The sequence below is a fragment of the Toxotes jaculatrix genome, chromosome 23, assembly GCF_017976425.1.
Source record: "Toxotes jaculatrix isolate fToxJac2 chromosome 23, fToxJac2.pri, whole genome shotgun sequence".
NCBI classification, from domain to species: domain Eukaryota; kingdom Metazoa; phylum Chordata; class Actinopteri; family Toxotidae; genus Toxotes; species Toxotes jaculatrix.
The window spans coordinates 3577208-3588777 of NC_054416.1; the positions used below are offsets into that span (position 1 = coordinate 3577208).

The following is an 11570-nucleotide window of genomic DNA, read 5'->3' on the forward strand; positions in this document are numbered from 1 at the left end:
ACTATACTATGACGTTTTTTATGACTTTTGGAGGTCGAAAAAATTTTTGACTTTTTTTGCCCGAAAAAAACGCCATACTATACTATGACGTTTTTTATGACTTTTGGAGGTCGAAAAAAATTTTGACTTTTTTTGCCCGAAAAAAACGCCATACTATACTATGACGTTTTTTATGACTTTTTGAGCTAAAAAAAATTTTTGACTTTTTTTGCCCGAAAAAAACGCCATACTATACTATGACGTTTTTTATGACTTTTGGAGGTCGAAAAAAATTTTGACTTTTTTTGCCCGAAAAAAACGCCATACTATACTATGACGTTTTTTATGACTTTTTGAGCTAAAAAAATTTTTTGACTTTTTTTGCCCGAAAAAAACGCCATACTATACTATGACGTTTTTTATGACTTTTGGAGGTCGAAAAAAATTTGGACTTTTTTTGCCCGAAAAAAACGCCATACTATACTATGACGTTTTTTATGACTTTTGGAGGTCGAAAAAAATTTTGACTTTTTTTGCCGGAAAAAAACGCCATACTATACTATGACGTTTTTTATGACTTTTGGAGGTCGAAAAAATTTTTGACTTTTTTTGCCCGAAAAAAACGCCATACTATACTATGACGTTTTTTATGACTTTTGGAGGTCGAAAAAATTTTTGACTTTTTTTGCCCGAAAAAAACGCCATACTATACTATGACGTTTTTTATGACTTTTGGAGCTAAAAAAAATTTTTGACTTTTTTTGCCGGAAAAAAACGCCATACTATACTATGACGTTTTTTATGACTTTTGGAGCTAAAAAAAAATTTTGACTTTTTTTGCCGGAAAAAAACGGCATACTATACTATGACGTTTTTTATGACTTTTGGAGGTCGAAAAAAATTTTGACTTTTTTTGCCGGAAAAAAACGGCATACTATACTATGACGTTTTTTATGACTTTTGGAGGTCGAAAAAATTTTTGACTTTTTTTGCCCGAAAAAAACGCCATACTATACTATGACGTTTTTTATGACTTTTTGAGCTAAAAAAAATTTTTGACTTTTTTTGCCGGAAAAAAACGGCATACTATACTATGACGTTTTTTATGCCTTTTGGAGGTCGAAAAAAATTTTGACTTTTTTTGCCGGAAAAAAACGCCATACTATACTATGACGTTTTTTATGACTTTTGGAGGTCGAAAAAAATTTTGACTTTTTTTGCCTGAAAAAAACGCCATACTATACTATGACGTTTTTTATGACTTTTTGAGCTAAAAAAAATTTTTGACTTTTTTTGCCCGAAAAAAACGCCATACTATACTATGACGTTTTTTATGACTTTTGGAGGTCGAAAAAAATTTTGACTTTTTTTGCCGGAAAAAACGGCATACTATACTATGACGTTTTTTATGACTTTTGGAGGTCGAAAAAATTTTTGACTTTTTTTGCCCGAAAAAAACGCCATACTACACTATGACGTTTTTTATGACTTTTGGAGGTCGAAAAAATTTTTGACTTTTTTTGCCCGAAAAAAACGCCATACTATACTATGACGTTTTTTATGACTTTTGGAGGTCGAAAAAAATTTTGACTTTTTTTGCCCGAAAAAAACGCCATACTATACTATGACGTTTTTTATGCCTTTTGAGGTCGAAAAAAATTTTGACTTTTTTTGCCCGAAAAAAACGCCATACTATACTATGACGTTTTTTATGACTTTTTGAGCTAAAAAAAATTTTTGACTTTTTTTGCCCGAAAAAAACGCCATACTATACTATGACGTTTTTTATGACTTTTGGAGCTAAAAAAAAATTTTGACTTTTTTTGCCGGAAAAAAACGGCATACTATACTATGACGTTTTTTATGACTTTTGGAGGTCGAAAAAAATTTTGACTTTTTTTGCCGGAAAAAAACACCATACTATACTATGACGTTTTTTATGACTTTTGGAGGTCGAAAAAATTTTTGACTTTTTTTGCCCGAAAAAAACGCCATACTATACTATGACGTTTTTTATGACTTTTTGAGCTAAAAAAATTTTTTGACTTTTTTTGCCCGAAAAAAACGCCATACTATACTATGACGTTTTTTATGACTTTTGGAGCTAAAAAAAAATTTTGACTTTTTTTGCCCGAAAAAAACGCCATACTATACTATGACGTTTTTTATGACTTTTGGAGGTCGAAAAAAATTTTGACTTTTTTTGCCGGAAAAAAACGGCATACTATACTATGACGTTTTTTATGACTTTTGGAGGTCGAAAAAAATTTGGACTTTTTTTGCCCGAAAAAAACGCCATACTATACTATGACGTTTTTTATGACTTTTGGAGGTCGAAAAAAATTTTGACTTTTTTTGCCGGAAAAAAACGCCATACTATACTATGACGTTTTTTATGACTTTTGGAGGTCGAAAAAATTTTTGACTTTTTTTGCCCGAAAAAAACGCCATACTATACTATGACGTTTTTTATGACTTTTGGAGCTAAAAAAAATTTTTGACTTTTTTTGCCCGAAAAAAACGCCATACTATACTATGACGTTTTTTATGACTTTTGGAGCTAAAAAAAAATTTTGACTTTTTTTGCCGGAAAAAAACGGCATACTATACTATGACGTTTTTTATGACTTTTGGAGGTCGAAAAAAATTTTGACTTTTTTTGCCCGAAAAAAACGCCATACTATACTATGACGTTTTTTATGACTTTTGGAGCTAAAAAAAAATTTTGACTTTTTTTGCCGGAAAAAAACGGCATACTATACTATGACGTTTTTTATGACTTTTGGAGGTCGAAAAAAATTTTGACTTTTTTTGCCGGAAAAAAACGCCATACTATACTATGACGTTTTTTATGACTTTTGGAGGTCGAAAAAATTTTTGACTTTTTTTGCCCGAAAAAAACGGCATACTATACTATGACGTTTTTTATGACTTTTGGAGGTCGAAAAAATTTTTGACTTTTTTTGCCCGAAAAAAACGGCATACTATACTATGACGTTTTTTATGACTTTTGGAGGTCGAAAAAAATTTTGACTTTTTTTGCCCGAAAAAAACGCCATACTATACTATGACGTTTTTTATGCCTTTTGAGGTCGAAAAAAAATTTGACTTTTTTTGCCCGAAAAAAACGCCATACTATACTATGACGTTTTTTATGACTTTTGGAGGTCGAAAAAAATTTTGACTTTTTTTGCCCGAAAAAAACGCCATACTATACTATGACGTTTTTTATGACTTTTTGAGCTAAAAAAAATTTTTGACTTTTTTTGCCCGAAAAAAACGCCATACTATACTATGACGTTTTTTATGACTTTTTGAGGTCGAAAAAAATTTAGACTTTTTTTGCCCGAAAAAAACGCCTTACTATACTATGACGTTTTTTATGACTTTTTGAGCTAAAAAAAAATTTCGACTTTTTTTGCCCGAAAAAAACGCCATACTATACTATGACGTTTTTTATGACTTTTTGAGGTCGAAAAAATTTTTGACTTTTTTTGCCCGAAAAAAACGCCATACTATTCTATGACGTTTTTTATGACTTTTTGAGGTCGAAAAAAATTTTGACTTTTTTTGCTCGAAAAAAACGCCATACTATACTATGACGTTTTTTATGACTTTTGGAGGTCGAAAAAAATTTTGACTTTTTTTGCCCGAAAAAAACGCCATACTATACTATGAAGTTTTTTGACTTTTTGAGGTCGAAAAAAATTTTGACTTTTTTTGCCCGAAAAAAACGCCATACTATACTATGACGTTTTTTATGACTTTTTGAGGTCGAAAAAATTTTTGACTTTTTTTGCCCGAAAAAAACGCCATACTATACTATGACGTTTTTTATGACTTTTGGAGGTCGAAAAAATTTTTGACTTTTTTTGCCCGAAAAAAACGCCTTACTATACTATGAAGTTTTTGAGCTAAAAAAAATTTTTGACTTTTTTTGCCTGAAAAAAACGCCTTACTATACTATGACGTTTTTTATGACTTTTGGAGCTAAAAAAAATTTTTTGACTTTTTTTGCCGGAAAAAAACGCCATACTATACTATGACGTTTTTTATGACTTTTTGAGCTAAAAAATTTTTTTGACTTTTTTGTCAGATTTTGACGCCTTACTATACTATGACGTTTTTTATGACATTTTGAGGTCGAAAATTTTTTTGACTTTTTTTGCCCGAAAAAAACGCCATACTATACTATGACGTTTTTTATGACATTTTGAGGTCGAAAAAAATTTTGACTTTTTTTGCCTGAAAAAAAACGCCATACTATACTATGACGTTTTTTATGACTTTTGGAGGTTAAAAAATTTTTTTGACTTTTTTCGTCCGAATTTGACACCTTAATATACTATGATGTTTTTTATGACATTTTGAGGTCGAAAAAATTTTTGACTTTTTTGTCCGATTTTGATGCCTTACTATACTATGATGTTTTTTATGACATATTGAGGTCGAAAAAATTTTTGACTTTTTTTGGCCGATTTTCACGCCTTACTATACTATGGCATTTTTTATTACATTTTGAGGTCGAAAAAATATTGACTTTTTTCGGCCGATTTTGACGCCTTACTATACTATGACGTTTTTTATGGCTTTTGGAGGTCGAAAAAAATGTTGACTTTTTTTGTCCGATTTTGACGCCTTACTATACTATGACGTTTTTTATGACATTTTGAGGTCGAAAAAAATTTTGACTTTTTTGTCCGATTTTGATGCCTTACTATACTATGATGTTTTTTATGACATTTTGAGGTCGAAAAAATTTTTGACTTTTTTTGCCCGAAAAAAACGCCATACTATACTATGACGTTTTTTATGACTTTTTGAGGTCGAAAAAATTTTTGACTTTTTTTGGCCGATTTTCACGCCTTACTATACTATGACATTTTTTATGACATTTTGAGGTCGAAAAAATATTGACTTTTTTCGGCCGATTTTGACGCCTTATTATACTATGACTTTTTTTTATGACATTTTGAGGTTATACTATAGTATTACTTTTTTATGATGTTTAGATGCCTTACTTTATTATGATATTAAGTTTTGAGCAATTTCTGAGAGATATTTTCCCAGGATTTAATGCTCTATTGTTAGTCTAATGGTGATTGCTATATAGTTTTTAATACCGTCCATAATAAAAACCAAAATATTAACTGATTTTTAACATTGAAGCAGCAAAAGTATGTCAACATCCAAGAGTAGGGCATGGCATACAAAATCTAGTTTTAATAAAATTAAATGGCTCTGCATTATTTACCGACAGAGAGTACACAGGTGGCCTCAGGCAAAACGAGGCATACTGGAACCACAACCTTAAACAACTAATTATTCAAGTCTCAGTCAGGCATCAAGCCTCACCCCTTTTGAGTAATGGACATTAAATCTGGTCTAACTATTATGAGGTACTTTTTGTGATTCTGCATGCCATACACTAATAATGGATGTGTGCATATTTTTTTCCCACTTTTCCTACAATAAACAGTTCGTGTTTTTTAAAACCGTATGAGTACTTTCAGTTTTAAGTGAAAAAGAAAATTCAATATTGTGGCACATTGTACCTGCACTTTTGTCAACATTTTGAGTCCATCAAGCTCACTGTAGGCTAGAGCGGCTATAGGTTACAGTAAGTTCACAGTTGTTCTACATTATGGTGTACATTTAATTTTCCACTGAACTTTAAAAGTGTTCTCCCTGGTAAATTAAGGTCAAAGCTGTCATGTGATAGGGAGATGTACCTGCCAACAGGAAATGAAGGTAGATGCTGGAAAATCAGCAAAAAGGCACCAGACGGAACAACAGGCTGCATGTTTCGATGGGGTTACTACAGGGCAAACTAATTCTGGGGGAGAATTCATAGGCCAATTCTGACATTTTTAATCAAAATATATTCTAATCAAGGAACTCTTATTTAGCAAGAAATGACATAAGCAAATAAAGGCTGTCCTAAACACACACCCTTTATAAAAATATTATCCTGTCTGGTTTATTTACATGGTTACATTCCACTGTGTCAGCCTGTACGTGAGTATATTTGTGCTTGACAAGTGCCAAAAGTAAGTTGCAGTGTGGGAAAAAAAAGCTGTATGGCAGCTCTGTTTTGCCTGTGCCTTTGGCTCATTTTCCATACTACACTTCATTTATCAGAATTTTTTTACTGCACTGAAACTATGTATTTTGTTTACTGTTCTTTTGCTGTTTTTATACCATTTAACAACATGTAAAACTTTGTCTCCTACTAACCTGGGGTAATGCCTGAACATCAGATGATGCTGTTGCAGAGTCCTGTGGAACAAAAAACAAGAAAAATTATTAAAAAAAATAAGGACAAAAATGCACTATAGAATATCTTGCTTCTAGTGCAGAAAACTGTAATTTTTGTTTTTGAACTCAAAGCAGTATCACTAGGTAAAGTACCTTTGTTCCAGACCCAAACAATGCACTGGGCAGAATCCTCCTTATTCTGAAAGTCTGCAGAAGGAAAAAAGAACACATAACTTACTGCAGGAATAATAATACAAGAAAGATCACTTATAGATAACTAGATAACTTTTAGTAACAGTTTTACTTCACATGCTTAATTATCTAATCTGAACATACACACATACCATAGGTTTTTTCGCCTCCACTGGCTGATTCTCCACCTCACAGCTTGTGTCACCATCAGTATACCAAATAGACTGGAGAGGTTATGAGGTTAGTTCTCTTATTACAGTTTGACATAGGGGCACTCACACATGGTGGCCTCAAAAATGCCTCAAAACAACGCATCAGACAAGGTCACAATCATGCATGTGAGGTTGCAAACTGTGCATCATTCAGTGACAAGAAGGTTGGCCACATGATTTACTGCGCTTGATTCATTGTCACCTGTGTTTTCTTAATAAAAAGTTTCTTGTTCCCTGCCCTGCAAAGAAATGAACCATTGTTTTCTTGTGGTAAGTTTGCACGTAGTGCACCTTGTCAGACACTTTGCATTCTTCTGGCCAGACAGCATGTTTTCATCGTTACCTCAATGTCATCAGTCCCTTTGTACAGCAGTAAAATGGAAAACACAATGAATGAAGCGTCAGTCACTGCTAATAGCTGTCTCTCAGATTTGCCAGCCAGAGATCACATTTGGTTTCATTTGAAAAAGAGATGTACTTAATGTCTTACATGTCTCTCTATGGTGCTGTCATCCAAGCTTTCAGAGCTGGAGGAGTGCTCACTGTCAATAGCTTGGTTTGCCTGATATGAAATAAGAAACGGGTGAGAGAAAAACTGAAGTTAAGCAAAATGGAGTAAGCAAGTTTAGGTCATCAGGTCGTCTCTGAAATCATCTTAGCCTGTGCATCATTTGTACCTGTGTATTGAATGAGGAGGCTGTAGTGGGAACCAAAGAGTCTGTCTGACATTCTTGTATCGGCATCTGCATCACAAAACAACAGTAGGTAACAGACAAACAGAGACTATACTGACTCACGGCTTTCTAAAGGTAAACACTCTCAGTTCATTTAAATTATCTCACAAAGCTGGTAATCAGCTGTTTCCCTTAAGTTAGGTTTTTCTAAGCTACCTTAACAAGCAATTAGAAAAGCTTGAGTTGACAAAGTTAAGAGGTACCTGAGTGTAGGACCTGACGGGGTTTACTTTCTGCATCATCCCTTTGAACATCCTGGGGCTCTAAAAAAAAATAATACAAAAGTTACACAAACAAAATTCATACATGTACTCATCACATTCTCTCATCAATGATACAGCACAAGATATAAAAACAGTCACTATGTATAGGTAAAATTCTGGAGATGAAAAAAAACAAAAAAAGTGTCAAAAAACAACTCAAAGGCAGTCAGAAAGTTGTGGACCTGCCATGTACGCTGCCATCTGCTAACAATCCCACAATGCAATATTTTTATAGATGCAAAAATCACTGTTATGACAGAAAACAAGTGTTTGGAATCTGAATGTACAGTTAAGATCACTCAAACTCTTTCATTTGGTACCATCTGGTGGTAGATGGGAGAATAACAGTTGTGGAGGATTACTAAGAAAACTATTTATCAGAGTTATTAGGGCATTAGGAATTCTCCACATGCTTTTACAAAATTCTATTCTAATCATTTACAGATTCAGGCACACAAAAGGAGCAGTTTGCTTCACGAAAGCCCCTCAGTCTAAGATAATGTCCAGTGACTAGTTTAAGGACTGGTCTAGTAAATACTAGGTCAAGTACATCCCATGATATCCCACATCAACAGCCCTAAAAAAAACTCACTGAACCTTTTTTGGAAAGTAAATTTTCACCTCTTATCTCTTTAAAACCTGGAGACTTTCTGTTGAAGAAAGATCCTGTATTTTACTGAATATCGTCAGTTCAGAACTGATGCTAATTTGAAGGCTATGGGTAGCCCTGTGTCACATAGACATTTGATATAAGACACACAATGTAACAGATATTTTGCCCAACACCACATGATGGTCAGCTGCTTTGTGACAAAGTGCTTAATTGAACAGATATACCTGCTTCTCTGGCAAGTTGTTGTTGCCTGCTAAGCTTCCGTTGCTGGAGGAGAGGTCGTTGTGTAGAGGCTGGGTATCCTGGAAAGACCACATAGAAGTTTAAAAAAAATAAAAACCATGCACAGAATATGAAGATGTGCACAGCAGTTTATCAGTTCAAATCAAGTCATCGTCATCGGAATTACATCTGGTACCTTTGGCTGTGAGGATTTGAATGGGTTTACTTTCTGCATCATTCCTGCGATCATCCCCGGATTCTAAATAACAAATGGTAATCAACCGGACAGTTGACTGAGCATGAACTGATCCCAAAACCATATGATCAAGCCACAAATGAGCAAATGTCAGTGTGACTAAAGATCAGTGGATTATGCAGAACAAGACACAATGTACCTGTTTGGCCTGAAGTTCTTTTCCAGTCTCTTGAGGATCTGCACAATCAGCTTGAGGATCACTCTTTGGCACCTACAGCCAAGAGAGAACAGTCATGGGGGAAAAAAAGCAATTTATATTTTTTGACATCATCTTAAGTATTGGTTATCTCATGTTAAATGTACAGAGGCAGTACCTGTGTGGAAGACTTGAAGGGGTTGACTTTCTGCATTACTCCTTTCAACAAACCAGGGTTCTGAAACACAATAACACAAGGTCAACCTGTGCACCACTAGGTAAAATGTATTGTTACATAGAGAATGAAAATCCAAAGCCTGCTACTGGAGACATTTGTACAACTCCACCTTATCCTGCTCATCTCTCAATATAAAATACAGTTTGTGTTTCAAAGTAAGAGTTTAATAACCTGCAGAAACACTCAGTAACTGGCCATAAATACCTGGTTCTATATTTACAAACTTGACTCTATAAAAAGGAAACTGTTGTCTCACATTATCATCTTTCACCCACCTGATTCAAATCTGAAACCCTTCCCTCCTCCAGTGACTCTGAAGATGGAGCTTTAGAAACCTGTGTGGGAAAAACCAGCTGAGTGCAAACCCTATTGTCCGACACAGATCATTTTATAATAGCTTTTGTAATATGCCGACAATGCTGTGGTTACCTGGGTGGTAGACTTGAAAGGGTTGACCTTCTGAATAACTCCCATCATTCCAGTCTTCTAATGTTCATAAAAACCACAGACATCATAGATTACGAATGACAAAATGAATGTACGTCAGTTGTTGACAATGCAGCATATTAATTGAATTTGTTCAAATAATGATAAACAATGTTAGAGACCTATGACAAGGTGCCATATATGATATTTTGTAAAAATTACCTCTGACCAGCAAACCAAATATATATATACATAGTCATTTGTGACCTCATTGTCGTTTTCCTATCACTAATAACTACAGTAAAAAATGTGTGTGTGATTGTGTTTTTACATGCAAGTGAGAACATGTACCTGCGAGGCCGCGGTCATCCCTGCATCCTGTTTCTTCAGGCTGTATGTGATGGGACTGTCCAGATCCTGGTGATAAACAATGGTCTTAATTAATGGAACAAACACACAAACTAGAAATCCCACTAATTACCACCTCTCTCTTTTTCTACACACCTCCTTGCTGGGTCTTGGTGGGACCACTGGAGTTTGGACTGCAGACCCTTTATCTCTTTTGAACATGTTCATGCTGAAATACATGGTAGTTTTAAATATTAGGAAGTGACGACAAATGAACACATGGCTACAATTTAGCAGAAACTTACAGCCACAAAGGAAATGCCATGTTTTTCAGCATCATAATGTTTTAAAGCGTTCAAAGCTGTCCACTTCCATCTAGGCACACCCAAACACCAAACTCGGTTCAGATATTTGACAATTTAAGGAACGACGTACCATGACACACTTGGGAAAAAGGTCGTTAAGCGTGTGTGAGTGCTTTTGTGAAAACTCAGGTTTTCTTGGAAAAATCGGTTTATATCCAAATCGCATCCATCATACAGATATATTTTTCAGTAATTTTCCTATTTGTCAACTAGCGCCCATCCATTAGCTGAAATCTGAGCCAGCCACTAACAGAAGTTAAGATGTCGTGACACGTGAGTTTTTGGTGAACAGATATTAGACGAATTGAAAAATGTGTCCACCTGAGTGTCTTGGAGTCACTTTCTACGAAGTGGGAGTTCGCAAAAGGTAACAAACCTTTAAATTGGCCGAATTGTAAACACAGTTTGGCTGGAGTTGCACTCACGCCAAAACAACGTCCCTTTACAGACTAACTACATTGTGTGCCACTACAAAGGAATGTTTGACAGCTCAGCAGACGCCAACGCCAGCAACAATATAATGGAAAGATCACGATGCCTACCTTCGTGTCGTGTCAGACAAACAAAATGACAACAAAACGCCGGGTTACAAAGCAACAGCAGAAAGGTAAACACGTTTTAAAACTTGTGCAGCGGAGTCCTTCACTTCCCCTTCATTACAGAGAGACGTCAAACTGGTTTGGCGAAAACTGAGGCGGAGGTCTGAGAGTTGGGTTACGGACAACAATTTTGCTCTTGCCTGCTCTGATTTCAGGGGATGCTTTAATTTGAAAAGGGAACAATGAAAGAATGCAGGACATCAAAGGGCCAGGGCTCTGCACACCCCCAAAGCTGTGAATAGTTTGAGTACTACCGTCATGTTTCCATTTAGATCACCCGTGTTACCTGTTCCCTGAGGCGTGGTTTATTTGCTCAGAGACTTCCTTTGTTGCACGGGCACTAAAGGGACGTCTGAGCTGCCAGATAGTTTGTCAAACTTTGTGCCGTTTTACTTTTTATTTATCCAATGCTTGTTATTTGTTTGTTTGTTTGTATAATATTTAGGCCTTTCTCTGTTCCACACTTTAGGCTTAACCGGTCAAACTGTTAAACAAATACGGTTCAGGTCAAAACAGCATGAAAGCAAAGACAAAAAAGGCAGAAATCTAAGTTCCAAACTCTCTATGTGCCTCTGCATAACTTAATAAATTTGTTCTTTCTTCTTTCTATTGTTCTTTTATTCCTTTGTGAACCCGAAAAAAATCGATTAAATATACAGTTTCTTGTAAGATTATCATCCTTACAATACATTCAGATCTCTGAATGGTTTGAATTGTGGGATAAACCTA

At 34.9% G+C, this 11570-nt stretch overlaps 1 protein-coding gene across 4 annotated transcripts in view; it reads right to left on the minus strand.

Annotated features, from left to right (window-relative positions):
- LOC121176920 overlaps positions 1 to 11081 on the minus strand; it is a 61752-nt gene extending 50671 nt beyond the window's left edge. The window contains exons 1-15 of one of the 4 annotated variants that reach the window (XM_041031063.1): positions 10785 to 11080; positions 10037 to 10106; positions 9881 to 9946; positions 9533 to 9589; positions 9379 to 9438; positions 9044 to 9103; positions 8869 to 8940; positions 8670 to 8732; positions 8476 to 8553; positions 7579 to 7638; positions 7319 to 7384; positions 7132 to 7203; positions 6582 to 6653; positions 6391 to 6444; positions 6217 to 6258 (exon numbers count right to left, since the gene is read on the minus strand). In XM_041031063.1, the coding sequence (XP_040886997.1) occupies positions 6217 to 6258; positions 6391 to 6444; positions 6582 to 6653; positions 7132 to 7203; positions 7319 to 7384; positions 7579 to 7638; positions 8476 to 8553; positions 8670 to 8732; positions 8869 to 8940; positions 9044 to 9103; positions 9379 to 9438; positions 9533 to 9589; positions 9881 to 9946; positions 10037 to 10105 (891 nt within the window). In that variant the 5' untranslated portion in view covers position 10106; positions 10785 to 11080. Of the gene's footprint in view, positions 1 to 6216; positions 6259 to 6390; positions 6445 to 6581; positions 6654 to 7131; positions 7204 to 7318; positions 7385 to 7578; positions 7639 to 8475; positions 8554 to 8669; positions 8733 to 8868; positions 8941 to 9043; positions 9104 to 9378; positions 9439 to 9532; positions 9590 to 9880; positions 9947 to 10033; positions 10107 to 10784 lie in introns of all 4 variants that reach the window. The other 3 variants (XM_041031062.1, XM_041031064.1, XM_041031065.1) reach the window with 3 other exon arrangements.
- Between the last annotated feature and the right edge of the window lie 489 nt (positions 11082 to 11570).